The 27,828-nt window shown below is 33.4% G+C and overlaps 1 protein-coding gene across 1 annotated transcript; it reads right to left on the bottom strand.

Moving 5' to 3' along the window:
* On the bottom strand, positions 1 to 27,828 carry LOC134249334 (uncharacterized). Its single transcript, XM_062731691.1, has 7 exons — positions 27,636 to 27,828; positions 27,202 to 27,309; positions 26,965 to 27,037; positions 26,616 to 26,866; positions 26,372 to 26,497; positions 2,366 to 2,389; positions 1 to 2,174 (listed from the first exon to the last, which is right to left on the bottom strand). The coding sequence occupies exons 1-7, from the start codon at positions 27,826 to 27,828 to the stop codon at positions 4 to 6; spliced, it is 2,946 nt and encodes a 981-aa protein (XP_062587675.1). The 3' UTR covers positions 1 to 3.

The raw sequence follows: 27,828 nt of genomic DNA on the forward strand, positions 1-27,828 counted from the left end.
AACTTACCATTCATACAGCACATGTAGGACTGTTTTACCTTCATTCGTTTTTTCATTTACATTTAAGCCTTTATCCATCAAAAGTTTAAAAACATCCCTACTTCCACCCCAAGATGCAGCATGTAACGCACTCTTCCCTTCTTTGTCAATAATTTTTAGTAGTTCAGGATGAATTTCTAATAGGTATTTACACATTGAAATTTGTTCATTTTCACAAGCCATATTTAATGGGGAATGAAAACCGTTGGTGAATGATACTTTAGCATTTTTTTCTAAGAGGTATTTATATAACTCAATATTTCCCGATTGTGCAGCCCAGTGAAGAGAATTACGTTCTTCATAGTCATTAAAAGATTTTTGCAATAACTTAGGATAGGTTTCACAGATGTACTTAACCATCTCTAACTTACCATTTTGACAAGCGTAATGAAGCACAGTAGAACCATGATGACTTCTAGAGTATGGATCAGACCCACTATTTACCAACATTTGAAAGGAATCTTTTTGTCCAGCGAATGCAACAAAATGAAGAGCATTCCCACCTTGTTCATCTTGAACATCGCAAATGGTCGGATAACGTCTGAGAATAGGTTCAACTAATCTATTTTGTCCAAAGAAACATATTTCATGAAGCAAACCCAATCTCAAAAAGGACCATCTGGGATGGTTTGAAAACTCTCTTTGTTTTAGATCTACATTGTCTGTAAAAAGGAGAAGCATTTCAATATTTCCACTTTGTACAGCATAAAAACATGTTTTGAGATCATATTTAACATTTGTTTCTAAGATAATGTCCACAACATCAATATAATTGTAACTACAGGCCTTGTTTAATGATTTATATATTTCTTCTTTCGATGAATTGTGCAGCAAAAAGGCAACCATTTTTGCATTACCAGCCTTTGAGAAATGAACCAACATAGAATTTTCTCTTTCGTCAACACTCTCTCTCATTGATTTTACACAAGCCTTATTCTTCCTGAAATTATCTAGAAATTCATTACATGCCCAAATTTTCATTAAAGATATTGATTTAAATACAGACATTGTTTTCATTCTCTTAAGCAGTACTCTAATTCTCTGTACAAGGATTGGGAACATTTCGACCTCTATTTCATCAGTACTACGGGTCGAGTTAGAAGCAGTTAAATGTACTAGCAAGGATGGGTCGCACTCAGAAATTATTTTTCGTGGGTGATATTGCCAGAGATGACGAAAGAGACTTTGTTGAACAGAGCTGTGTGAAAATCTGAAAGTCTGTTCAATTTCATCATATATCATATATGTACCATCAAACGACCCAACAGAACTATGGAATTTCTGTAGCGAGTCACTAACTTCTGACATTCCTATTATACTCATGGCTTTATGTTTCCTTGGCATATCCTTGTGGGTATTACACAATGTGTTTTTACTAACGATTCCTCCACACAAGAGAATGTAAATCAACACAGCTGTTTTAGGCTCCTTCTTTTGTATTCTTTTTTCAATTTCGCTTTGTAGATAATTTAAAGGATTTATAAAGAGTTCCTGCGCATCAGTAATATTTCTATCTTTTTTATTTTTCAGTAAGCTGAAACATTGCGGGATTCCTATTGAACATCCAAAACGTTGAATGTCTATCTCTTTCATATATGGATTTAGATGCTGTAATCCATATTTCTTCACAAATTCCTGAAACTCTACTTCTTGTATTTGGTTTTGTGTATCAGATATATCAATTACGGAGGAATTTAGAAAGTCATTGTCTCTAAGATTGTGCGCACATTCTTTGTATTCATCATTTCTAATAGTTGTGATTAATACGTTGCCGTTCCCCTCATCGTTCGACACTGTAGCTTTGATCATGGATTCTCGAACCTTAAAATCATGCAATTCAGCTTCCAGCAATCCGTTCTCACCAAATATGTTATCAATAAAAATAGCTAAATTTGAGCACATTGGTAAAGGTTCAATATCTTTTATCGTGTATATCTCTATCGGATACATTCCTTTCTGCTCTAGTTCTAGTAAGATGTGTTTAGCAGTGGTAGTTTTCCCATCGCCAGGGTTCCCTTTAACCAGACAATATCTGTGTTTTTCCAGAGTTCTCAAAACAGTCGAATATGCGCGTGTCTTAACAAACACATCACTTATATTCTCTTCGAAATCCTTCAATATTTTTTTGGTTTTATCTGTTAAAGGGAGTGAAAATGATCAAATTTTGTGTTCTACATAAGTGTAAAATTATTTAGTGAATAAAATGTAAATATGTTTTAGTACAGTTAAATACATAAACAAAATTAAATAAAATATTACATGGCAATACATATTTTCAATAAAAATAAAATAAACAATAAAATATTAGATAATGAAAAACAATTACCTATCTTCTGCTGAAGATCTTTATCTGTGTATAAAAGAGGTTTGAATGAAATGCATTGTTCGATGAATTATACTGATTAAAGCAAGGCAACAGTTTTACAATGTAAAAGACATCAACAAATCATGGTTTAACTAGTGCTAATTGTAACAGGGACCGTTACAGATGTTCCCCAAACGCCCCCCAACTCCCTTTTGGTGCCATATTCCCTGTAAGCTTCATTAAAGAAGACAAACTTTATGCATTTTAGACTTTAACAACGTTTACCCAGAAGGGTACCAAGTTCATTCAAATTTTAGCATTGCACGCGTGCGCATGTGAATACATGTGTGTAACGACCATATAATCTTGTCTACACAATTTATATATTTCAATATACTAAATATTAAAGTATTTCATCCAAAAGAATTTTTTAAAAAAGGCTCATTCAAGTGTATTTTTTTATTTTACTCATTTCACGTGCACACACGTGCATACATGAGCATGGTGGCCATACCTTCTTGTAGAAGTCCATTACTTCTATCAATGTTAAAAATACCACCCCATTTTACTGAAAACCAAGGGAGTTATAGCTGTTTAAAGTTTCAGCCAATCAGATTGCAGCGCAGGTACACGCACGTGTATGGATGAGCATTGTGACCATACTTTCTTGTAGAAGTTTATTATACCTATCAATGTTCCAAATCCCATACTGTTTGGTTGAAAACCAAGGGAGTTATCGCTATTTAAAGTTTCAGCCAATCAGAAATCAGCGCACGTATAAGCACGTGTATGGATGTGCATGGTGACCATATCTTCTTGTAGAAGTCCATTATACCTACCTATGTTCCAAATCCCTTCCTGTTTGGTTGACAACAAAGGGAGTTATAGCTAATTAAAGTTTCTGCCAATCAGATTGAAGCGCACGTGCATACACGTGTTTTCATGATAATTGTTATTTATCATTTTGTAGGATATCCTAATGCATGGCTATGTTCAAAATTTTGTGAAGTGACGACGGCAAAATAAAAAAAAACGCCCTAAATTGATATGACTTGCCATCATTGCTGAAAGTTTTATGAAAATCTGTCGAGGCGTTCTTGAGAAATCGCCTGCACAAAATCGGTAAGAAAAAAAGAATAATAATAATAACAGTGGAAAAGAAACAAACGATTCAGTAGAAGGTCTTCCGTTGGAAACGGAAGACCTTAAAGGCAGAGATTTTAAGCACCGCCTTCAAAAATACCTGGTCTGGGTAGCCCTGTCAAACAAGTGCATGAAGATCCATCATTTGATGCTGGAACTTGATGGACAGCTACTTACTGTTACATGTGTATACCCTGTACGCCTTGATTTGGGACCCATGGTGACCTTCTAATTAACTTTTGATCCTTTGATGTTTACTAGACATGGTATACAGAATTACTGTATTACTATGAAATTTTATAGATTGATAATATATGAATTAAATGTACCTTTAGTATTTAAAGGATGATAATATAGAATGCAATTTTAAAGCCAAAACATTAAACTTTAGTACAAAAACTTTTTTTCAAATGAAATTTCTGTATTATTTTTAATATTTTAAAGTGGAATGTTATTGAAAAAGTTCAGAGCAGCATTGTGTAAAGTAATTAAATCAAAAAATAACGTTTCTAATCAAGGGTCAGTTACATTTTCCTGTTTTATTCCAAAGAGAATTTACAAGCATGTTTCATGGTGACAAAGCCTTATTAAGGATAGGATATTAGACCTATACAGTGCAGATATTTTTTTGTGAAATGTAGTTCATACAACTCTATTTTCATCTAATTAATAGAAGGTATCCAGGGGATGAATGAATCAAGTCTAATTTGGTTGTTACAAGAGTTGTTTTCTTTAAATTAGCACAAACAATAACATCTAAAACAATCTTTGGTTTAATATTTGAATTCATATAATATCAATAATTTTTTTTTTTAAAAATAGGTAAGGGTGTTTTTAAACAATTATTTTATTGCTAATTTTAAAATCGTTTCAAAATCCCCAACACAGGTAAAGTTTGACACCTGGGGTATTTCACTGTGTATTAAATCACTTCCTGTGTATAGGGATTAGGAGACAGATGACCACAGGTAGACTGCTAGCCCCCAAGGCATTCACACCTGTACAAAATAAGCCCCTCCCTCACCTGGAATTTACCACCAGGTAAAAAATCTCTGCCTTTAATAAGAAGAAGAAGAAACAGAGTAAAAACAATATTTTCCCCAACTTCGTTTGGGGAACATAATTAAACATTGCTCTAAATTGTGCACAATGACGTGGATTTTTAATAATCTTTTTTTTTTTCTCTCTATATAAGAAATAAATAATAGTGTGGATAAAACTCCTGCTTATGTGTTCGGGACAGTTTAATTTTCGGTGTTTCGTAATGACTAAGGTACAGTGAGTAGAGGGCACAAAATACAGGGCTTTATTTTGGTCCCAGATATTGTTTACAGAAAGTTATGAAATTGGCTTTTCATCAGTTAAGCATACAAATATGATAAACCATGAAAGAATATTATATGAAGGAAGACCATTCTGGTGGAAGAATATAGAGATAACAAACAGTATTCAATATCAAAGTCCATAAAACAATACAAAATAGAAGCAAAACAAATACGGAGCTCCGAAAGATCAGAGATGTGATCAGGTGCCATGAAGTAAGCATCTTCTGCTGACCGGTCCTACCCACCGTTCAAAGCTTTTTTATTCACATGTTACGGATTTCCCCCATGACTAAAATTACCCACAGATTGGATCACCCCAATTTATGCCCTGAATATTTAATCTACGTATCGTAATTTTATTTAGAGATATCATGGGAATATTACCAATCATCGTATGTCATTTATGTATGCTTTATAATTCATTGTCTTTGTTTATTTCAATAATATCGTTTGTTTGTCATGTACAAACCCGAATTTCCTCCATAGTTCAGCCCAATCGTAATAGCAAATAGCCGCCTGGCATTGTTATTAAATCAAGGTACCCAAATCCAACTTGGCATCGTTACCAAAACAATTCCCAATCAACAAATCATCCCTTTTCCCGCATTTGTAATGATAAAGCTTTTACTTGATGCAAAAGTTATGAGTGTAACCATACAAACGTCGCGCGAATACTGGCGGTACCGCTTGTTATTCGCGCGTGAACTAATTCGCACCGGAATACCAAAAGGTATATAAAGAAGGCACTTTAGACTTTTTCTTCAGTCTGGGGGGTTGGTCAGCCCCTTTAACATCTGACCAACTCAGAGTCCCAACTCCCCATCATTGGGTAAAAACTGAGGCCATCACATTGGGTAAATTGACCCAATATCAAATCTTGGGTAACCCAATCTACCTAATTATTATATATCCTAACCCAACCATAATCAGCTGAACAGATTGTCCCATTGTTGATATTGTGGAACCCAATCAGCTGAATATATATATATATATCCTGACCCAACCATAATCAGCTGAACAGATTGTCCCATTGTTGATATTGAGAAACCCAATCAGCTGACTATTATATATATCCTGTCCCATTATCCATAAGTATACTTTGTTTGTATTTTATAAATCATAAATCATTATTGTTATTGTTTGAATAAATTCATTTTATAGATAAACAAATCTTGTTGATTAATCAAGGTAAATCTCAGGAATAAGAGGACCCACATAATTTTTGTAACACCCAAGATCGGGTCACGTTACAATTTGGTGTCAGAAGTGGGATATCCATTTGCTTATTTCTGTTTACCAAAATTTTTCTATTAAATAGACAAAAGAATTTTTATTAATTTTTGTATATTTTTATTGACCCAATCAATTTTTGTATCCAATATTCACAATGGAAACTGAAGATAGTTTTGAAGTCACTTTAAAATCGCGTCCATCTTCGCCCAATGCTAAGGCAGATAATCGGGATCATAATTTACCCACTCCCAGTCTCCAATCTTCCCCAATGGTATCAGAGTCAGTACCGCCTGCAAAGAACAATCAATTGGACATGTTAGTGTCTATGGTACAAAGTGTTAACCAACAATTGTTGGGTATGAGACATGAATATCATGAATTGAGAGATCATGTTAATCATTTAGAAAGAAAATTTGAAAACCCAACCTATGACAAGAGAGACAATCATCACACACCCAGTGTCTCAAAATCCAGACCCATTCACCCAGTCCACTCTTATGATGATTTCCAACCCAATATTCATACAGACCCAACGAACGGGCAAAGGGAATATACACGTCACCCAAGAACAATGTCGGGTACCCATTATTCCCCCTTACTTGAAATAAATAGAAATGAAAATGGAATGCCTCTCCAATCTACACCCAAAGCCCATGTTACCATAAAACCCCAAACATTTGATGGATCAGAGGACTTTGATGAGTACCTTGCCCAATTTGAAGTTTTAGTTGATTTGCATGGGTGGGACTATAAAACAAAATCACTGTATCTCGCCAGTAGTCTTACGGGTAGTGCCCGTGCCCTACTGAGTGAACTGAATGAAATTCAGAGAAGAGATTTTAACTCCCTTGTAAAAATCTTAAACAGGAGATATGGCTCCATTGAAAGGTCTGAAATGTACCGTGCCCAACTCAAAACCAAAACTAGGGGTGCAAATGAATCCTTACCCGAATTGGCCCAATCCATTAAAAAGCTAACTCGTCAAGCTTACCCAACGGCTGACCCAACCATTATCAGCATTCTGGCCCTTGATCAATTCATTGATGCCCTACCAGACCTAGATATGCGATTAAGGTTAAGGGAAGCCAAACCCAAAGACATAAACGAAGCTGAAATTTTGGCCATTCGGTTGGAAACATATAGATTGGCAGACGCCCAACGAAATAAAACTGTTCATGCCATTAACAAATCAGAAGTGTCTGAACCCATCCAAAACTTGCGGGATGACCTACAATCCCTTACCCAAGAAATCAGAACTCTAGTAAGGAATTGTCAAATGCCTACCCATAATTTGACAGAAACCCCTTATGCACATTATTCCAATATGGGCTCATATGAAAACTCCAAACCCAACTACCAAAACAATCGACCAACAAATTATGGACCCAGACCCCAAGGTTCACTCTACCAAGGAAATTCCAACAATTGGAAAAATTACCCAAAGAACCCAAGTCAAAATCAATTCCAACCCCAAAATCAGGGAAACTACCCAACGTCGAATTCGGGGGTCGGAAGTCGACAGGTTCAAGGGGCAGGCCCGAATACTTGCCATTAAATATGGCTCAACCTCTCTCACTAAAACCCGAACCTAATATTGAAAATAAAACAGAATTTGAATCCAAGAAAGATATCCCTTGTACTGAACCCATCCCCAAAGAAATTTTAGTGAGAGATATAATTGGGGAAAATAATGGAATTTATGTTACTGGAAAAATTGGAAATAAAGAAACAAATATACTAGTAGATACGGGTGCTAGTATGACTATTGTCAGCACCCAATTCTTTGAAAATTTAGATACTGCGGAAAAGCCCCAAATTACCCCAGTATCTATCAAACTTACATCGGCAAGTGGTACTGCAATCCCAGTTAAGGGAGAATGCCCAATCAAAATATCCCTTGAAAATTTTCAAGTTACCCATAAAGTACTTGTGGCCGACATACAAAACCCATGTATATTGGGACTAGATTTTATGACCCAGAATTCATGTGACCTTTTTGTGAAAAAAATGAAACTAAAGGTACAGGGTCTAGACATTCCCTGCTTTAGTAAATCTTGTGTAAAAACTGTGTCTTGTGGCAAGATAAGTCTTGCTGAGGATATTGGAAATCCTCCCCATTGTGATTATGTTGATCCCAAAAAGGTAGATTACCCTTTACTTAAGGATGAGGTTGGAAAAATAGAACCTATCCCAAGTTTTGTTGAGAAAAATGATTTGTTGATTCCCCCTGAAACTGTAGACAGAGAAGTCACAGTTTGTCACATGAATGTGAATGAAAATACCCATTGTGCCACAGTCAAATGTGATGACAAAATACTAAATGTATTGGAAGACCCAACCAATACCCAAACCATTAATACTTGTAGCCAAGAGCTCGGCTCTCAAACTCCAAACCACTTGCTATGTATGAATGTTGAGAATGTCCCAAAAGAAATTACAAATGGATCCAAGAAAGAGTTCCATTTGAGTGAAAATTGCCATGAAGCTTTCGACAAACTCCAAAGAGCCCTAACAGGTTCCCCAACCTTGTCCTACCCCTACAATGGAAAATTACAAAATAATGTTGGAAAATCACATGTACCATACCCATCACTTAACCGAGACATGATGATCCCTAGTTCATACCTTGCCGTGAGGGACCCGGAGCCTTCCACGCCGTATGATGTACTTCCGGACATTGATCCTGGACATTTCCCAATGACGCTGGATTTGTAATACATGGACGCACACTGGACCTTTTGGATATTTCAAAGGACTCTATCGTATGACTTTGTGAACATTATAATTGTGAATATTCATGGTATGGATCGAGATCTGTGATTTGTGTCCGTCATGGCTTTTCTGTTCCAATGGATCCAGGATTGGTAAGAAGTTATGAACTGTAATGAACAAAAACATTATGGTAAAAGTGAATGTATTGATGATTTATGAACTGTTATTCATAATTTTGTTATTCATGCCTATGATTATAATTTGTTGACCACATTGTAAGTATTGATATGTATGTATTATTGTGGCCCATGATTGTGTTTATTGTAAATATTACTCTCCATGACAATATTCCCATGATAAATAGTCTCAAAAATGAGACTTGATAAAACGATCCAACATTCGGGACGAATGTTTTCCTGGAGGGGGAGCAGTGTTACGGATTTCCCCCATGACTAAAAATACCCACAGATTGGATCACCCCTATTTATGCCCTGAATATTTAATCTACGTATCGTAATTTTATTTAGAGATATCATGGGAATATTACCAATCATCGTATGTCATTTATGTATGCTTTATAATTCATTGTCTTTATTTATTTCAATAATATCGTTTGTTTGTCATGTACAAACCCGAATTTCCTCCATAGTTCAGCCCAATCGTAATAGCAAATAGCCGCCTGGCATTGTTATTAAATCAAGGTACCCAAATCCAACTTGGCATCGTTACCAAAACAATTCCCAATCAACAAATCATCCCTTTTCCCGCATTTGTAATGATAAAGCTTTTACTTGATGCAAAAGTTATGAGTGTTACCATACAAACGTCGCGCGAATACTGGTGGTACCGCTTGTTATTCGCGCGTGAACTAATTCGCACCGGAATACCAAAAGGTATATAAAGAAGGCACTTTAGACTTTTTCTTCAGTCTGGGGGGTTGGTCAGCCCCTTTAACATCTGACCAACTCAGAGTCCCAACTCCCCATCATTGGGTAAAAACTGAGGCCATCACATTGGGTAAATTGACCCAATATCAAATCTTGGGTAACCCAATCTACCTAATTATTATATATCCTAACCCAACCATAATCAGCTGAACAGATTGTCCCATTGTTGATATTGTGGAACCCAATCAGCTGAATATATATATATATCCTGACCCAACCATAATCAGCTGAACAGATTGTCCCATTGTTGATATTGAGGAACCCAATCAGCTGACCCTTATATATATATCCTGTCCCATTATCCATAAGTATACTCTGTTTGTATTTTATAAATCATAAATCATTATTGTTATTGTTTGAATAAATTCATTTTATAGATAAACAAATCTTGTTGATTAATCAAGGTAAATCTCAGGAATAAGAGGACCCACATAATTTTTGTAACACCCAAGATCGGGTCACGTTACACACAGATAAAGATCTTCAGCAGAAAGTAAGTAATCGATTTTTATTATTTAATATATATATTTTTCGAAAATATGTATTGCTATTGAATATCACATTCAAGTTGTTAACTTTGTATATTTTTAAATTTTTAAACAGAAAGGCCTCTAAATTACTCATTTTAAGGGTTATTTCCCGCAGCCTTCATCCACTATCATTTTCAGATAAGTTATATCAAATCCTTAAAAAATTCATTTTTTTTTTTATTTTTGTGGGCGATGCATGCTCTCTATATAATCTGAAGGAGATTCCATTAAAATTGATGCCTTCTGCAACTTTTAAAGAAAATATGGAAAAATACAGTTCATGACGTCACGAGTATCATTTAGTACGCCATGCAAGAAAATCAGTTTGTGGACCGGTCAGCAGGGGATGCTCACTCTTCCATGGCACCTGATCCCACCTCTGATGTTTCGGAGGTCCGTGTTTGCTCTGCTCTTGTTTTGTATTGTTTAATGGACTTTGAGATTGAATACTGTTAGTTATCTCCATATCCTTCTTCCTACTGCATGGAATTTAAATGATTCAGGAAGTATGAATTTTAATATCTTCAATCACTCCCATATTTTCGAAAATACAGTTCCAAATTTGTATATTAATGGTAACTTTTTCTTATAAAGCCCGATCAGTTCAAAGTAGCTCTGCTAGAAACTCTGGTAAGTTCTGTGTTTGATATAGTAAGGTCTAAGTTTAGTCTGCTCCCATTTTGTATTGTTTTGTGGACTTTTGATCTTGAATACTGTTCATTTTCTTACTTATTTATTTTATCACCAAACATGTATATCTGCTGCGCAAGTTAGTTATGGCAACGTATTGAGGTTTCAGTGCAATGAACTAATTGTACGCATAAAGGCTAAACTTATTGCCCAGAAACAGTTAAAACTTGTTTTCCTATACCAACGTCATAGATCTGTACTAGATTAATTGATGAGGAACATGAACAAAATAGCCACGGCGCAAGGGCATACATAATTCTGTTCTTCAGAAACAAGGTGTTATTAGACGCAGAATATTACAAGGGTTTATTATATTTCTGCACAAATGTCGATAATGCAAAGGTTGAGTAACTTTTTCAAAAGCTTTAGGTTGAAACAGTGTAAAAATCCACTGTCCGGTGTAAGTTTCCTGATTTTTTTTATCAATTGAGAAAGCGCCTAGGGGTTGTGCAGTTATTTTTTGTATCAATTCTTAACACAAATGTTTAATATTTTACTTTATTTATTTAAAATTATATAGGATATGCCCTTGCGCCGTCGTTTATTGGTTGATGTGTTTACTACCTTGAATTGGAAAGAGCAAGGACGTCATAATATGACATCATAATGTGCAGTTGCTTTATCATGGTGTGTGTACTAAGTATGTATAATGAAATAAGCGTGATCCTTTCCTGCGTAGAAATTACATATATTAAGCATTTTCATTGGCTCATTTGCATAGAAAAGCCTCTACCTAACCTTAACTTTCTTGGTTGGTAGACAGTCTGTCCCCGAGGATACTTGTCATTCTGTACCTATTCATTCACTAGTACACAGAATAACAAAATGATACTAGCAGGCATGTCGCCCAGTATAAAAAAGCGTCACACCTTTGAGTCTATAAGGGACACAAACTCAAGGAGTTAATTTGGTGTCTCTCGAAAAATCCTCAGGGATATTAAACATATGTCATATTCCGAGTGTTCAGATTCCCAGTCTTGATATAAAACCAATAATTCATACAAAAAATTGAAAGAATGTAAGGTTTTCATTACAGATATCCTTTGAAGATTCCTTCTCGTGTCCAATGTGTTCTATTTCAAAATGTTCTGCAAAGTCCATGACATTTGGATAACTTACAATTCTTTCACCAGTAATTTTCCCAGACAGATCTTTAAAACAAAAACTTTTGAAAATCTTGACTGCAAATCTTCTAATGTTGTCTACGGAATAGAATGTAATTTGTGTGGACTTCTTGATGTTGGTGAACCAAGGGATCACTTTATAAAAAGAATATTAGGTCAAAGATTTCAAATAAATAATGGGGGACAACAACTTTTATACAAACATTTTGATTTACCAGATTATTCTGTTCTGTCAATGAAAGGTAGAATTCAATGAAAGATTTACCAAAATACCAATAGTCCTTCACTGAGCACACCTTTCCGTAGACAAGGAGAACGTTTTGGATTCGAAAAATTCGAACATGATTAAGGATCTTGCAAATCGTTTTTTAAAACCCCCTTTTACTGAACAAAATGCAACTAACATGACTTAACAATACGACTTTTCCTCAAACTTCAATATGCCAACAAAGGAATTGATAAAGTTACTATGAGTAATAATCTTAATCACAAAAAGGTCGAGTCTGGTATTCCACCATATTTCAAATTAAAGACTTCACCTTGTATTTCCCATGAATATACATTGACTATTGATTCCAAACGTTTTAATTACAAGAAACATTTGTTCTTCTTCACCCAATAACGATAGTCCTGCTGGAAACGTTATTACAGGTGACGTAAATACAGTTAATAACAAAAACCTTAGATCAATCATTTTAAGGGCCTAAATATAGGGCACCCCAATCCTTCAACTGGCACGAATTTCATAAATATTAAGGATTATGTAGACGTTTAAATCAGAATGTTGGGCCAAATAAGATAAAATAAGAAGTTGACACTTTGTCGGCATGCCTCTGGATTAAATTTATCAGATCTATGTTACAATCTCGTATTAAAAGATTTAGGAACAATGTGAAAACCATACCCGTTATATCATTCTGTATTCAACAATCCAGAAGTGAATGAAATTAAATAGATTACATGGTCAGTACGTACCGGTCCTTACCAACAAAGAAGTGGTAATACAACTTATAGTTTCCTTTCTAACATTGATTGATTGAATGTATATTGTTTAACGTCCCTCTAGAGAATTTTTCACTCCTATGGAGACGCCACGACTTGCCGATGGAGAGCTGCAAATTTTGTCCAATACTCGGCACTCATGCCCATTGAGCAGGGGGGGGGGGTGTTTTTTCGTGCCTACTGCAACACGGGACCTCGGTCTCATCCGAAGGACCGGTCTCCACGTCTCACAGTGGGATTCGAACCCGCGACGTAAGGATTGACTCCATACTTCGCGACTCTAGAGCAGACGCTCTATCCACTGCGCCACGCGGGCGACTCCTTTCTAAGAAAAAGATTCTTCAAAATCATATATGTTTGTCAGGTTTGAATATTTTTAAAATCCTAAAAAACAAAAATAAATTTCAACTACCATATTCGTGTTGTATTCCGAATTCATAAAGATCCTTACAAACAAAGATACATAGCTGGATACTGTAAATGCTAAAGCAAGCCTCTTTCTTTACTCCTCACTAAGATATTTGCAATAGTAAATATGAAATTTCTAGAGTACTAAGCTACAATTTATGAAAGAAGTGGTGAGAATCTTTAAAATTCCAAAGAACTTTTGAACAATTTTAAATTACACGATTTTACCAAAATTAACAGCTTTAAACCATTCCACACCATAAAAATTTCCAGGCTATTTGATATCAACGACACCTGCTTTTTCAAGAAAAATGGAACTCGTACATCTACTTGCCTTGTTATATGTCATTTGCAAAGTCATTTTGCTAAAATAAAAAGAATTTTGATTGAACACAAGTACTTTAAAGTTGACATTAGAAAGATTTTTGTTTATGATTGATAATATCTACATGTATGCGATTTTTGGAGACATGGTCTTCCAAAATCCATTGAATTCCCATTGGTACCAATTGCGCCCCGTTTTCAGCAGACCTATTTCGGTATCCATATGAAGCATATTTTGTCCAACATATTATATTTGAAAAGAATAAACCATTTGATGTGGCCTTCAACTCGAAATTTAGATATATCGACGACGTATTGTCCTTTTACATCGGTAACGTCGCTTCTTATTTCCATACGATATATCCCGGTGAGCTTGAAATAAAAGATACCACAGAGTCTGACACATTTGTTTCATATTTGGATTTTTTTTCTTGAAAAGACGTTAATGGTGCTTTAAGAACCAAGCTCTTTGATAAACGTTGTAACTTAACATAAAAACCGACAACTTCCCTTACTTATGCAGCAACATACTTCTATCCTCACGGGGTCTTTATATATCAGTTGGTTCGATACGCAAGAACAAACATTTTCTACGTACGAACGTATTTACAGTTTCTGAAACGGGGCAAATTATTGACAAAGAAGTTGATAAACAAGAATATGAGCCGTCCCTTTTAAAGTCATCATTTCTTAAGATATGGTCGATACAATAGCCTTGTCAGCATAAACAATTTATCATTGACTCAAATGCTGTCTGATGTTTTTCATATATTGTTAGTCTTTTATTTACACACTGAATCAGCTAAGGATTTTCAGTTATTTTCCTGATCATGACAAGGAGAACATGGCGGATGTGACCGGTCGTCAGGGGATGCTCACTGTTCCATGGCACCTGATCCCACTTCTGATGTTTTGGAGGCCCATCTTTGCTCTGTTCATACTTTGTACTGTTTTATAGACTTTGAATTTGAATACTGTTCGTTATCTACATATGTTTCATTCAGACTACATCGTGATAAGTTATTTTTTTTTTTTACAGAAACGAGGTTAGGAAGTGACAAGCAAATTAATACATTTTAAGCAAAAAAAGTTGTATTGCGCTTCAGTTTTCAGCATGCTATATTATATTCCGAAATGTACCTCAACCACCTTTGAATTAATTCGACCTTCAGTGTTCTTAACATGATAATTATTATTTTTCAGTTTTGAAACTTAATAAAAAATCATAAATATTTGCAAAGCAACTATGGACTATTATTATTGGCGTCGGATTAGCAAATGAGAAAAAAATATGGCTTTAAAATACTAATCTGTTGAATGAGTATTATATTATTGGTTATCAAAGATTCTACAGGAATTGTACGTTTGTATAAAAAAATCTACAGGAGATTGAAAGGAACAAAAAAGAAATGCCATTCTATCATTTCTTTGCTTACAATTATAAACAATTCATTGCGTGGACCCTGAGGTGAGTGAGGTCCATGCAGTAAATATATAAGCGAGGTTCAACCGGATGCCATGGGCAAACGACAGGCTACGCATGCGCAAAAATGCTAGAGACTACGCCCCTTAGGCAACTTGCCCGTAGAATAATTCGCCCTATTCGAATAAGAATATGCCATTTTTTCGCAAAGCGCGCTTTTAAACGCGCATATCGTATTTATGTACTCATTGACGGATCCAAATTTCTCTATTATACATATACTTTTATACACAAACTAAAAATTGATTCTATGGCACAATCATATTAAAAAGTAGGAAGAACTTGCGGTATATAGATACATGTAACTTAACAACTTGAAATGAATAAAAACGTCATTCAACAACTAGTTCTAGCTTTTAAAAGATAGTACATGTCAAGTTTTCACTGGCGATAGTTTCATGCATAAAGGATCGCAAAATAATTTTGATATTTCAGCAATTCAAATACCCTTTGATACAGGTCTGTAGCAACTGTTTTTAAATCTGCGTACTACAGAACAGTGCTACACATGTGCCATCAGATTTACTTTTCCTATGATAGATTCCTTCCGTATTAATCCAGAATAGGTGTCAAGTCCCAGCCATTATGGGGTTACATGTATCAAAATAGCCCAATTGTTTAAACTGACAAAACTAAAGGCTAATCGGAGATAATATATGAGACCATACTCAGTCATTAGTTGGCAGATCATTGTAGAAAATGTGAACAAACCTACATGAATATTCACTACAACTTAAACGTTTATTAAATTGAATTTTGGTTAGAAACACATGCATATCGTCCTCGTATTGCAGTTCTTTTTTAAAGGACAGCAGCTTGTTTTATTGAATAAATGTGGGGTTATATTGTTCTCAAAGACATACTGCAAGGCGATTGGAGTCTATATTCCGCAATTTTTGTCTTATGGTCTTTCTTGCAAAAACACACGTGATCGCTGATATTGTTACGTGAGTAAAACGTTGTTGTCCACTTAAATGCCTAACATATGCTGCTCGTTTTGTATAACCTTCAGAGGCTATGGACGATATCCAAATATGGAAGTCAAGAACGATAACCGTCACTTGCAATTGTTATAAATACTCTGAATAAACAGATTGCTAATGCTTCTGACTAATCAGATATCGGCATGAGAATACAAACAGAAAACGTTTTTAAAGTGTTTTTTGCTCAAACGAGATTTTCCATTTCTATTCTTGAGAATAAAGCAGTATACTTAATAATTTTACAGTAAACAAAAATTCCTTGAAAAGTGTAGAATAAATTTCAGTAGAATAAATATATATCACTATGAGGCAGCAATGCCATATAATGAACTTGCATTAAAATTTTGATATAATTATGCCCCGAGTTTTCAGTTATAAATAACCGGCATGGAGATTTCTGTATTCGGGATATATGAATTTTAATTAATAAATTAATCTGTACGATAAAATTGTCCAGTTTATGATGAAAAAATAATTCATCTTCTTTCCCTTTTTCTTTTTTAACTCCTACCCTTATTCAAGTTCAAAATGTATAAAGAAAATGGTATTCATCCCGCTACGAATTCAATGAATCTGTTATAACAAATTAAATTCGTTATAACGAATTCAAATAATCGTTATAACGAATTCAAAAATATTTTTTTGATAGGTCCTAAATGGGCTTCTGTATCCCGCACTCGTAAAACCCATGATATTTTAAAACTACTTGCGTGCAGTAGATCTACGAGTATACCTTGTATGTATACCGAATGTAGAACGTTTTGGTAAACTTTATATTGCTACATTAATTAATAATATTTAAACAATATTGCGTATTCCTTCGAAAAATAACATTTTGTTCCATTGATATTCTGTCCAAAAATCTTTTGGAAAAAAGTACATATCCTCTTTTGTTCTTTTAAAATGTGTTTTTTTTCTGATTGGACAAAAAATATTTACGTTTATATGAAGTGTCTTTACAGTTACTTTCAATTATTGTTCTTCACTTCCATATTTGGAAATCGCTCACACATGCTGAACAGCTGGGGCCCGTTTCAACAAAAGTCTTAAATTTAGGCCTTAACTTTGGTGTACTTCCGGAGCTTACGCCAAAATTAAGTCGGGCGTAATTTGCGTCTTACCAAGTGGCATAAATCTAGTCGTAAACTTTATGCTTAGACACAGGATTAAGTCCTTGACAACGTTGCATTGCGCAGGCGCAAAAACATAAACATTCTCCACTACTTACAAATATGTATATAATTGTAGCACGTAAAAGTACACATAACACAAATTTTAGTTTAACAGACACTTGGACTGATTGAAACATGCATGGATATATAGGGTCAAGAAGGAGACATGTATATTATAAGAAATCGATTTTTAGTAAAAGATTTTTTTTAAGAAAAGGATCGTACTTGTATATCAGAATTAAGCTAAACTATTTAATTTTGAATTTTAATTACAACCCCCCCCCCCACTTTCCGAAATTGAAACATTTTAATGACTTTGCCTTTGATAATCATAAAATACGAAGAGTTTGAGACAGAATAAGATTTTAAAACTTTATTTTCATAAGGAATGTATGCTTAATCAAATGCAAAATTAATGTATAGCAGTTTATATATATAATATATTATATGTACACATCTTAATTGAGTCAAGAAATAAATTTTACACGTTTACATACTAAGTTACGATCATTTCGTAGTCTATTAACTTTTTTTCACTTCAAATGATTCATTATATTTCTTATTGCTTATTAGAATTGCACAAAAGATCATAAAATTATTTCGAAATACTAGATACTAAATAATCGAAAGTGTTTCAGCTGTTGACTTTGAAATACTAGACTCTAGGTGCATGCAGTTATAGGCAAAAATTCTTTACTATCTGCAGCTTTAATTTAATGTACCGTTGTACAAGTAGGCAGAGAGAGAGAGAGAGAGAGAGAGAGAGAGAGAGAGAGAGAGAGAGAGAGAGAGAGAGAGAGAACGAGAGATGACTACAAAGATATTCTTACAGAAATTCTTTGCTTGTGTGGTCTCCCTTTTAAAAATTAAGTTACAGTTAGTCTCTATTTTTTTTTCATTAAAATATGTTATGCAGAAAATTAAACACATGTATATTGTTACGTTACATGTGCTTTACATGTGCTCAGATTATCTTATCGTACATGAATGTACAAGATTTATACTTTTTAAAGACAAAATCATAAAAAATAAAGATTTCTGCATCAATGTTTGTCTAAGAGAAAAAAAAAATAGGAATAATTTTTAGGAATAACTCATTTCATGAACTTAACTGTGTAATTATCACCGTCTAACATCAATATAATAAAAGTAATAACATTTTTTCAATTTAAAAATCTCTAATTGCCTATGAGACCCCTCCCTCCCGATTCTGTCCTTGAAATACATGAGAATTTAGAAAAAGAGAGTGAAGCACTTAGAGAACAAATGACTATTATGACAAATAAAATGTAAGATCTAAAAGACCAGCAAAATGAATTACAAGCAAGGTCCATGCGTGATAACCTTATATTTGTTGGAATTAATGAACCAAAAGATGAAACATCGGAGCAATGTGTAGAAGCACTAAAAACGTTCATATCTGAAAAACTCGGAATAACGGATGAAATCCCAATTCATCGAGTACATCGCATGAGCCAGAAGCAAGAGGCAAAATCTCGGGCAGTTGTGGCAAAGTTTGTAAACTTTAAGGATCGTGAAAAGGTCTGAAAAACTGCAATTACGGTGATCACTGATCTACGGAAACGAGGAGGTCCGCGCGATTAAGGTAATTCAGAATTCAGTGTATTCGAACAATTTCCCAAGGAAATAAGCGATAATCGGAAAATATTATACCCGCACTACAAAGAGCTTGAACGGCAGGGCATCCGAGCACAACTGGTTATGGATAAACTCTATATCAACGGCGAACGATTCGTGGCGACTGATTTCGATCAGAAAAACCCATACAACGCACCAACGGCACCACACAATGTAGATCCGCTCCTAACTCCAATGGCCCGTGAATTTCGACCACTCCACAGACGCGGCTCAATAAGGTAGGATAACCTAGGAGGAAATCTACCACGTGAAAATTTAGTGGACAGTAACCCAACCGACTCTCTTGATTCATCCACGGAAAATGATTGCAAACTTAAAATCTTAGGATCAAAAGTTTGTGGTTTCAGTAGACGCATGAATTATCCAGAATTTTCAACATTTATCTCTTCTTTTGATATATTGTGTTTCACGGAGACAAAAACAGATGATACTACACCGATTGATCACAATTATTTTTTCTTTGATGCTAAAAATAGGCACATATTTTCAAACAGACGTTCTGGTGGTATTGTAATTGGATACAAAAAACTATCAAATATTATGTAACTATCGTTCACACAGATTGTAAATTTGTTAATATCTTCTTTAATTAATTCAGATAAAGACTTGATTTTAGGTATTGTTTATATACCACCAAAAAGTTCTATATATAGTTTAAGGGAAGCTTTTGAAGAAATTGAACTTGAATTTTTGAATTTACAGAGTGAATTTGGTTGTATTTGCCTAATTGGAGATTTTAATGCAAGAACTTGAGATAGAGATGATTTTATTGAATCAGGTGACATATCAAATCAAGATCTTGAGTTAGATGATCCTAGTTTAGTCCGTCTCTCAAATGTATTTGAATTACAAAAGATAAATGTATCAAGGAAACGAAAATCATTAGATAAAACAAAGAATAATCTTTGAAACATTTTATTAAATTTTTGTAAAAATAACAATATGTATTTATTGAATGGAAGATTAGAAGAGGGTAAATTTACTTCAACAAAATCAAGTGTTATCGATTATTGTATATGTAGTGTTGAATTTTTGAAACATGTGCAAAATTTTTCTGTACTAGAATTCAAAAGGTTATACTCCGATATCCATATGCCACTACTTTGTGAAATAAGTTTGAACTCATATACCTCAAATGATAACTGCCAAACTAAAGAAGAAAGAATAAAAAATAAAAATAATTTCTCTTGTCAGAAAATAAAACCATGGGATAATGAAAAAACAGAAGAATTTTGTCAAAATATTGATTTATACGTTCTAAGAAAATTAAAAAACAACTGGAGCAATATTGATATCATGCAATGATTTAAATAAAAACCAGGTTAATGAAATCTTTTCAGATACTGCAGATCTGCTGCTTAACTCGGCACGCAAAACTTTTGGAATATTTCATGCTCATCAAACTCACAATAAACTACCACAGAAAAGAAAAGTTTAATAGAGAATGCAAAATAGCACAAAAAAATTATAGAAAATCAAAACGAATGTTTAGAAAATATCGTTCAAGCATTTTAAAAGAAGAAGCACGTGTCAATGAACGTAAATATAAAAATACGATGGATAAAAGTATGAAAAACATAGAAATTTAATTATGAAAAAATTAGAAAACTCAGAAGTAACGATCCAAAAAGTTATTGGAAATTAATTAATAAAAGACCGAGCAACAAAAAATGTTATATTAATATTGATGAATTTTACAATTATTTTAAAAAATGTAAATAATGGTACCGGTGATGTAAATAGTGACGAACTTCTATCAAATGAGGTTAGAAATACATATACTAATAAAGAACTAGACTCAGTGATAACTGAAGATGAGATAAAACACGCAATTGAAGATATTAAAAATAACAAAAGTGCCGGAAGTGATGAAAGAGCAAGAGCCACTTTGGGCCTTATTTGTCCCTGAGAATTTCTAAAAAATCAAAATCGCTCAAATTAGGTTCCAAATGCAGTATTTATCACTTCGAGTGTTGTTGACCACGTATCTATTAATTGTGACGTAATTTCCCATCTCGTAAATGCATTATGACGTCATAAAATGCGTCATTTTCCTCGTATCCTGTAAATTCCTTTGAAAATGACCTAAAATTGAAGCATTGTTTTCAGTATTTCATAGAGAGTACAACCTCTGATCCAAAATATGCAAATATATAATGAAAGCCCTGCTTCTAAAAATCAAACAAACATATTTTATTTTTTTGATCTTGGGCTGTGCTCATATTTTAATTCTTTGCTGAAGGTAGTCAAATACGCATGTTTTCTCCAAATTTAAAGAACATTGTAATTTCTGAAAGCCTGTCTTCCAATATCTGGATTCTCAAATCGAAATTTTATTATAGAAAATGAAAGCACCCAGTGTCTAATTATTATAGGATTAAACGTTCTTTTTTCAGAATTTTTCGATGTGTAAACTCTGCCTTTTTACTCACAAACTGAATAAAAGTGCGAAGCACTTTTATGTAAAGTTTGTGAGTAAAAAGGCAGAGTTTACACATCGATAAATTCTGAAAAAAAGAACGTTTAATTCTTATAATTCCAATTACGAATTTTTAAAATTATTAAAATTATTTCTCTTAGAGGCCGCCATACAATCCGTTATTTTGTACGGCGTAGGAATACTTCATGCCGCAAAGAAACGAATACAAGATGAATATCGATTAAATCCAACTTAAATTGCCAAAACAATCAATAAATAAACTTATAAAAACTCATTGAATGTTGTTTAAGTCAACAAATATTGTAAATACGCGTATTCTCCAGAATAATCGTACTTCACGGTGACCATGGCATGTTGACTAACGACAACGCTCATAGTGAAAGTAGCAGACCGACGACGTCCTCGATTTGCTCTGGTTCGTTCAAAGATTTATGGAGAATATGGGATCTGTAGGATGTAAATATATGAATTTGATGCTGATAAGGAAAGAGTATGAGGTACGTTTCTTTTCCCTATCACAAAGATACCATCTGAGCTGATATGGAACGTGTAGAAAATGACAGCATGATCAGCGATTTTTTAAAAATTCACACTAGTGATCCGACAGTGACATAAATATAATATTCCCGTCTGTCAGTCCTGTTTGTCGCCAGTTTTATTTTATTTAATTAAATGTGAAGTTTCTTGTGTTCAATATTTAGCTAAAAAGACCAGAAATAACTTTTCATTCTTTATACGATAGCCCAGAAGCTTCGTCAAGAAAGTAGTTCTGATTGAAAAATTCATCGATGTGTAAACTTTTTCTAAAACGTGTTCACGTCCAATCAAAACACAGGTAATCAATAAATAAAATGAATATTGGAATTATTTTGATATATGCAATGGGAAAGATGGTGATAGTTAATTAATTGATATAAGTACAGGGCCATTTAATGCATTAGATGGCTCTTGCTCTTTATAATGAATACATAAAATCCTCTGCTAGTATTATGTTACCTGTATATGTTATGTTATTTAATATTGTTTTTAACTCAGCAATTTTGCCTGAAGCTGGGATTGTTGGTGATATATTGCCTATTTATAAAAATAAGGGTAACGACAATGACCCTGAAAACTATAGACCTATAACTTTACTAAGTTGCATGGGTAAATTATGCACATCCATCTTAGCTAAACGATTAAATAATTATGCTGAGCAATATTATATACGAAATGAAAATCAAGGGGGTTTCATATCAAATTACTCTACAATAGATAATATTTTCACTTTACAATAGCTTATCGAATTATCCTTTTTACTGAAAAAGAAACTATATTGTGCATTTTAGATTTTAAGGCTGCTTTTGACAATGTATGGAAAATAGGACTATGGCAAAAACTCATTCAAAATAATATTACTGGAAAATGTTTTGAAGTTATAGTGAAAATGTATTCTGAAAGTAAATCCAGAATAGCTGTTAATAATATGGAACTTGGTATTTTGCTAAAAATGTTGATTATTTTGTATGCGGATGATACAGTTTTACTATCGGATTCACCCGATGATTTACAGAATCAGTTGAACAGTTTTTTATTGTATTGCGAAAAATGGAAGCTAAAAGTTAATATTGAAAAAAAACAAACAAAAATAATGATTTTCGCAAAGGGACTTATACCACATAAAGTTTTTTACTACAATAACAAAGAAATTGAAATTGTTAAACATTTTGAATATCTAGGAATTATGTTCTCTAAAACAGGCTCATTTATTAAGACAAAACAATATGCTACTGAAAGAGCAACGAAAGCTATGTATGGTATTTTGAAAAAGGGTAACCAATTACATCTTTCTTTATATGACCAATTATATCTGTTCGACAAGATTGTGGTGCCAATTTTATTGTATGGTTGTGAAGTTTGGGGCTATTGTAATGTTGAAATGGTAGAAAGAGTACATTTAAAATTCTGTAAAATGCTTTTTCATTTAAAACCAAGTACTCCAAATTTTATGATCTATGGTGAATTAGGTAGAGTACCTTTAATTATACATATCCAAACAAGAATTAGTGCATACTGGTCAAAAATTTTACATGGAAAACAATCAAAATATTGTTTTTTTAATGTATAAATTACTTCTTGCAAAATTTGATAATGGACATGAATCTAAATGGTTAAAGGATTTGAAATCAATTTTAGACAATTGTGGATATAGTAATATTTGGAATCAGAATCAATTATTTAATAGAACTTAGCTTATTAAAAGTTTGAAACAAAAATTACTAGATCAGTTTCAACCTGATTGGAATTCAACCTGTAATGAGTCTTCAAAAGGTGTGACATATAAACTATTTACAAATTTACACTTTGGATGCAAATTTTATGTAGATAGCGGCTTAAGTAATTATAAGAAACAAATTTTAGCTAGATTTAGAACAACAAACCATAAATTACCAATTGAAACAGGAAGATGGGAAGGTACTTAAAGAATTAATAGAATATGTCTTTTATGTAAAAATGATCTTGGTGACGAAATCCACTATATTTTATGCTGTGAAAAGTTAAAAGATGAAAGAAAATTGTATATTCCGAAACATTATTTTTCAAGACCAAATGTTATTAAGTTTAATGAATTGTTTTCTTCCAAAAATGTTGGATTATTGAGTAAACTTTGTTCATTTATTAAAATTGTAAACGATAGAGTCAATCCTCCAGGTTGACATCAATGTAAACAATTATTATATGGAAATACTTGATTCTAAGAACACTTTGTATAAATGTTATATGTTATGCTCACGCATATATGTATATATGTTATAATAAAATGTATGATCTCTATGTTGTTAAATAACAAAGAGATTTATTAAACTGGTAAACTGATTTGCAGGGGACTTCACTTGTCCCAGATACACATACCTAGAAAAAAAAATTACCTTCGCCTCTTACTCTGTACATTAAATCTTAATTAATCTGCAAATTCGGGAGGTTCTGGATCCTCTCTTCGATTTCATGTTAAAAAAATGGACTCTTTGAACATGAGAAAAAAACCTATTTGTCTATAAGATTAATTATTTATTCTTTTAAGTTAAATGTAGAAAATTACCAGAAAGAGTATGACTGTACTTTTGAGACCGATCTTTTTGTCTTCAAAAAATATATCTTTAGGATTTTTTTTCAATAGAGACAATTTTTTATGGATATCCCACCTCCCATAAGAATATAATGGCAGTGTCCATGTTATGCGATGGGAAACCCAAAATATGAGTCAAACCAAAAAGACACAATTGCACCCAAAAGCGTAACAGACGGACGGACGGTCATTTCGATTACTGTAATATACCCTCCCGCTTTTCAGGCGGATGTATAAATAAAGTAATATTTGTAAAGTCGATTAAAAATGCAATACAACAAATAAATGTGTGTGAATGCCTTGTCAAAATGTAAGAAATCGAAGAATCGAAGAAATTTCTAATATACCACAATCTTTTATTCTGAAGTTTATTTAAATCTTACGTTATTACTCCAATCAACTACGTCCCCAAGTGGTTGTTAACCCCCACCCCGCACTCTTTTTAAGAAATAAGGTATCATTTTTAAACATCTATCGGGATATAAATACGGGTTGGTCACGAGATTAAATCCCATAAGGGCTTTATGATGAATTTAATCTCGTACCAACCCGTATTTATAGCCCTATAGATGTTTTAAAATGATACCTTATTACTTATATTTACATTTGTGACTTATCCATACTTTATATTTGCCTGATTATGACTTTTAGCGTGTGAAAAGCATTATTTTTCAAACTCAACGGCAAGTATGTAATCAACAGAACGCGCGTCGACCCTTTATGACGTCCCTGAGAAATAACGTCAAACGATTATCAATACGCACGTCTTTGACCTCTTGACCCCATACCTGTATTTATACAGTAATAGATACGCATTCCTTTCAGTAGTGTATATAAAGGAAAACAGTTGCAAATGTAAATATATAGAATTATAATTAAATAATACAATGTTTGTATTAAGACGTCTTAGAGCTGTACTTTTTCTTAAGAACTCGCTAAATTGTTTTAAAATCAGTAAAATTACTTAATTTTAACTTTACGCCCGAACTTACGCCTACCAATGAGTAGACGTAGAATTAAATACTTGTTTAGATCACATCGAAGTGTCTTCTTTTGCAGTACAAACAATGTAAACTGCATAAAGTTGCTGATGAATGTCGGTTTTTATAGCTAAGCGGGGCTATTCCACGGATCTCCCTACACATTTAAACAACGTGATAGAGTAGAAAAACTGAAACACAATTTTGTTATTGTATATTCATTATAACTAATCAATACATTTTACGAACAAATTTGTAATTTAAAAAAAGGCTATTTTTAATATAACGAAAGCTCAAATCGTCTGCTTTCAATACACAGGTAAGCAAACAAATGTTCCCTCTGGTGTTAAATGTAACAGCGTAATCGAGACATGGTGACCTAATTCGATTCTCTTCACAAGAAATATGCAGTCGTATTTAGCGAATTTAGTAAACATGGTTAAATAGAAATAATGTCCTTGTTGTCGTGAATGATGCAGAATAACCTCCTCGGTCTCGAAAAATGTTGTTTGAAATATAAAATCCTCGGTCAACGCCTCGGTTTTTTTTTCTTTCAAACAGCACTTCTTGACCTTAGATGTTATCCTGCGACATTCACGAAAACGCGGACTTTATTTCTTAAATTTAAAATGCCTGTGTCATCTTTAATAGTTTCTAATCCTTGCATTCTTTTTACAATAACACTTTTTTGCAGTCAACTTAATACTGATCATAAATTGAAGTGAAACACTTGTGTAAATAATATTTCAAAGATTGTTGCTCTTACCTATGTGCTTTTCATCTCTTTGAAAGTCACGTCTCATAACCATTACATTTTCATCTTCCGCTTTGGTCTCTTCCTGTCCTTGATATATTTCGATAGATTCGGTTTCGTTCATATTTTCTGTTTTATCTTGAAAGGAGATATAAATCAGTGTTCTTAAATCTTTTGTAAACTTATGAAAGGAGATTATTTGTAAATTCAAATGTAAAGTGTTTTCGACTTCGAAACGCCATTGTTGTATACTTACTTTGTAGCAAGTATTCTGTCACATCGCTCCCGACATTTTGACTACCTCTTTTCGGATTTTTTATTGTCAAGAAATTTCTCCTTTTCAATCGGATCATTGTAAATATTAAGATTCCGAAAAGGATTCCGAGAAGGAGAAATGTAGGAACTAATACAGGTACTAAATCTTTCTCTTCATGAAACTGTTTAGTCAAGTTTTGACCTATGGACAACTGTGATGTGGACTCTTCTTCATTTTGCGTTGTAGTAATCCTACGGCAAAATACCAAAATATTACATTTTAATCAATTTCGTCCACGATTTTCTTATGACCATATTTTTTTTTACCAATCAATGATTAAATGAATTACCGATTCTTCACCAGACAAGATTCATCAGAAATAAAACACTTCAGATCAGGTTCAATCTGGAAGCAACTAGGATCTGTGAAAAAAAAGAAGAAAAAAAACTAAGTAAATGAAATATCATGAAATGAAATGTCTGGTCACTTTCGAAAACGAAATATTGCACAATGTTTATAAAACACACGGAATCGTATTGTTTAATTTGAACCAGATGTGAAACTCAATTACAGAGAAGAGACGTACACTTGAATAACTGGTCAGTGAAATAGTTATCATCTGGACAACCATTCTTGAAATGAAGACAGGTGTAATTGTCCAAAGTAAGAGGAGGGACGAATATGACACACTGTCCTGGAACAGTAAAATACGAATTCTTTTATATTAAATATATTTCATCTACTAATACGTATTTTTTTTAAAAAAATCATCTCGCTTAATTACTCTTTACTTTAATTTATGAGTGTAAGCAAAATATAAGTATTTTTTTAGATAAAGCTTGTAAAATATAAGTATTTTTTAAGATAAAGCATTTAAGAACAATATTTTTCTTTAACATTTATAGATTAACAACAAATCTGTGATTTGATTAACTGAATGAATTTATTTAAATTTTTTAATTCAGGTGGTAATGAAGTGATGAAGTTTAGGAAGGTTTTAATTATCAGGAAGATACCAGCCTTTTCCAAACAGACTCCGATAACGTGGATAACAGAACTCCACCAGCCGTGATCGGTCTCTGGTGGCCACACAGTGGTATCTATTCGTATAAACTTTTGAATTCAGTGTACAGTTCAGTCTTCTTGAGGCTGCCTCCCATTCAGTCTGGTTGCCAGGACAGGCATCAACGTTATATAGGGAAGGATATGCCAT

The sequence above is a fragment of the Saccostrea cucullata genome, unplaced genomic scaffold, assembly GCF_032062105.1.
Source record: "Saccostrea cucullata isolate Sc308-1 unplaced genomic scaffold, CSIRO_AGI_Scuc_v1 ctg2816, whole genome shotgun sequence".
Lineage (NCBI taxonomy): Eukaryota > Metazoa > Mollusca > Bivalvia > Ostreida > Ostreidae > Saccostrea > Saccostrea cuccullata.

Bases quoted from the DNA above. Each gene is read 5' to 3' on its own strand.
- LOC134249334 (XM_062731691.1), bottom strand. From the start codon at position 27,828: ATGGCATATCCTTCCCTATATAACGTTGATGCCTGTCCTGGCAACCAG. The intron at 27,038-27,201 runs GTACGTCTCTTC...TTTTTTTCACAG, and splicing joins CACTGACCAGTTATTCAAGT to ATCCTAGTTGCTTCCAGATT. The intron at 2,175-2,365 runs GTAATTGTTTTT...TCCCTTTAACAG, and splicing joins AGATCTTCAGCAGAAGATAG to ATAAAACCAAAAAAATATTG.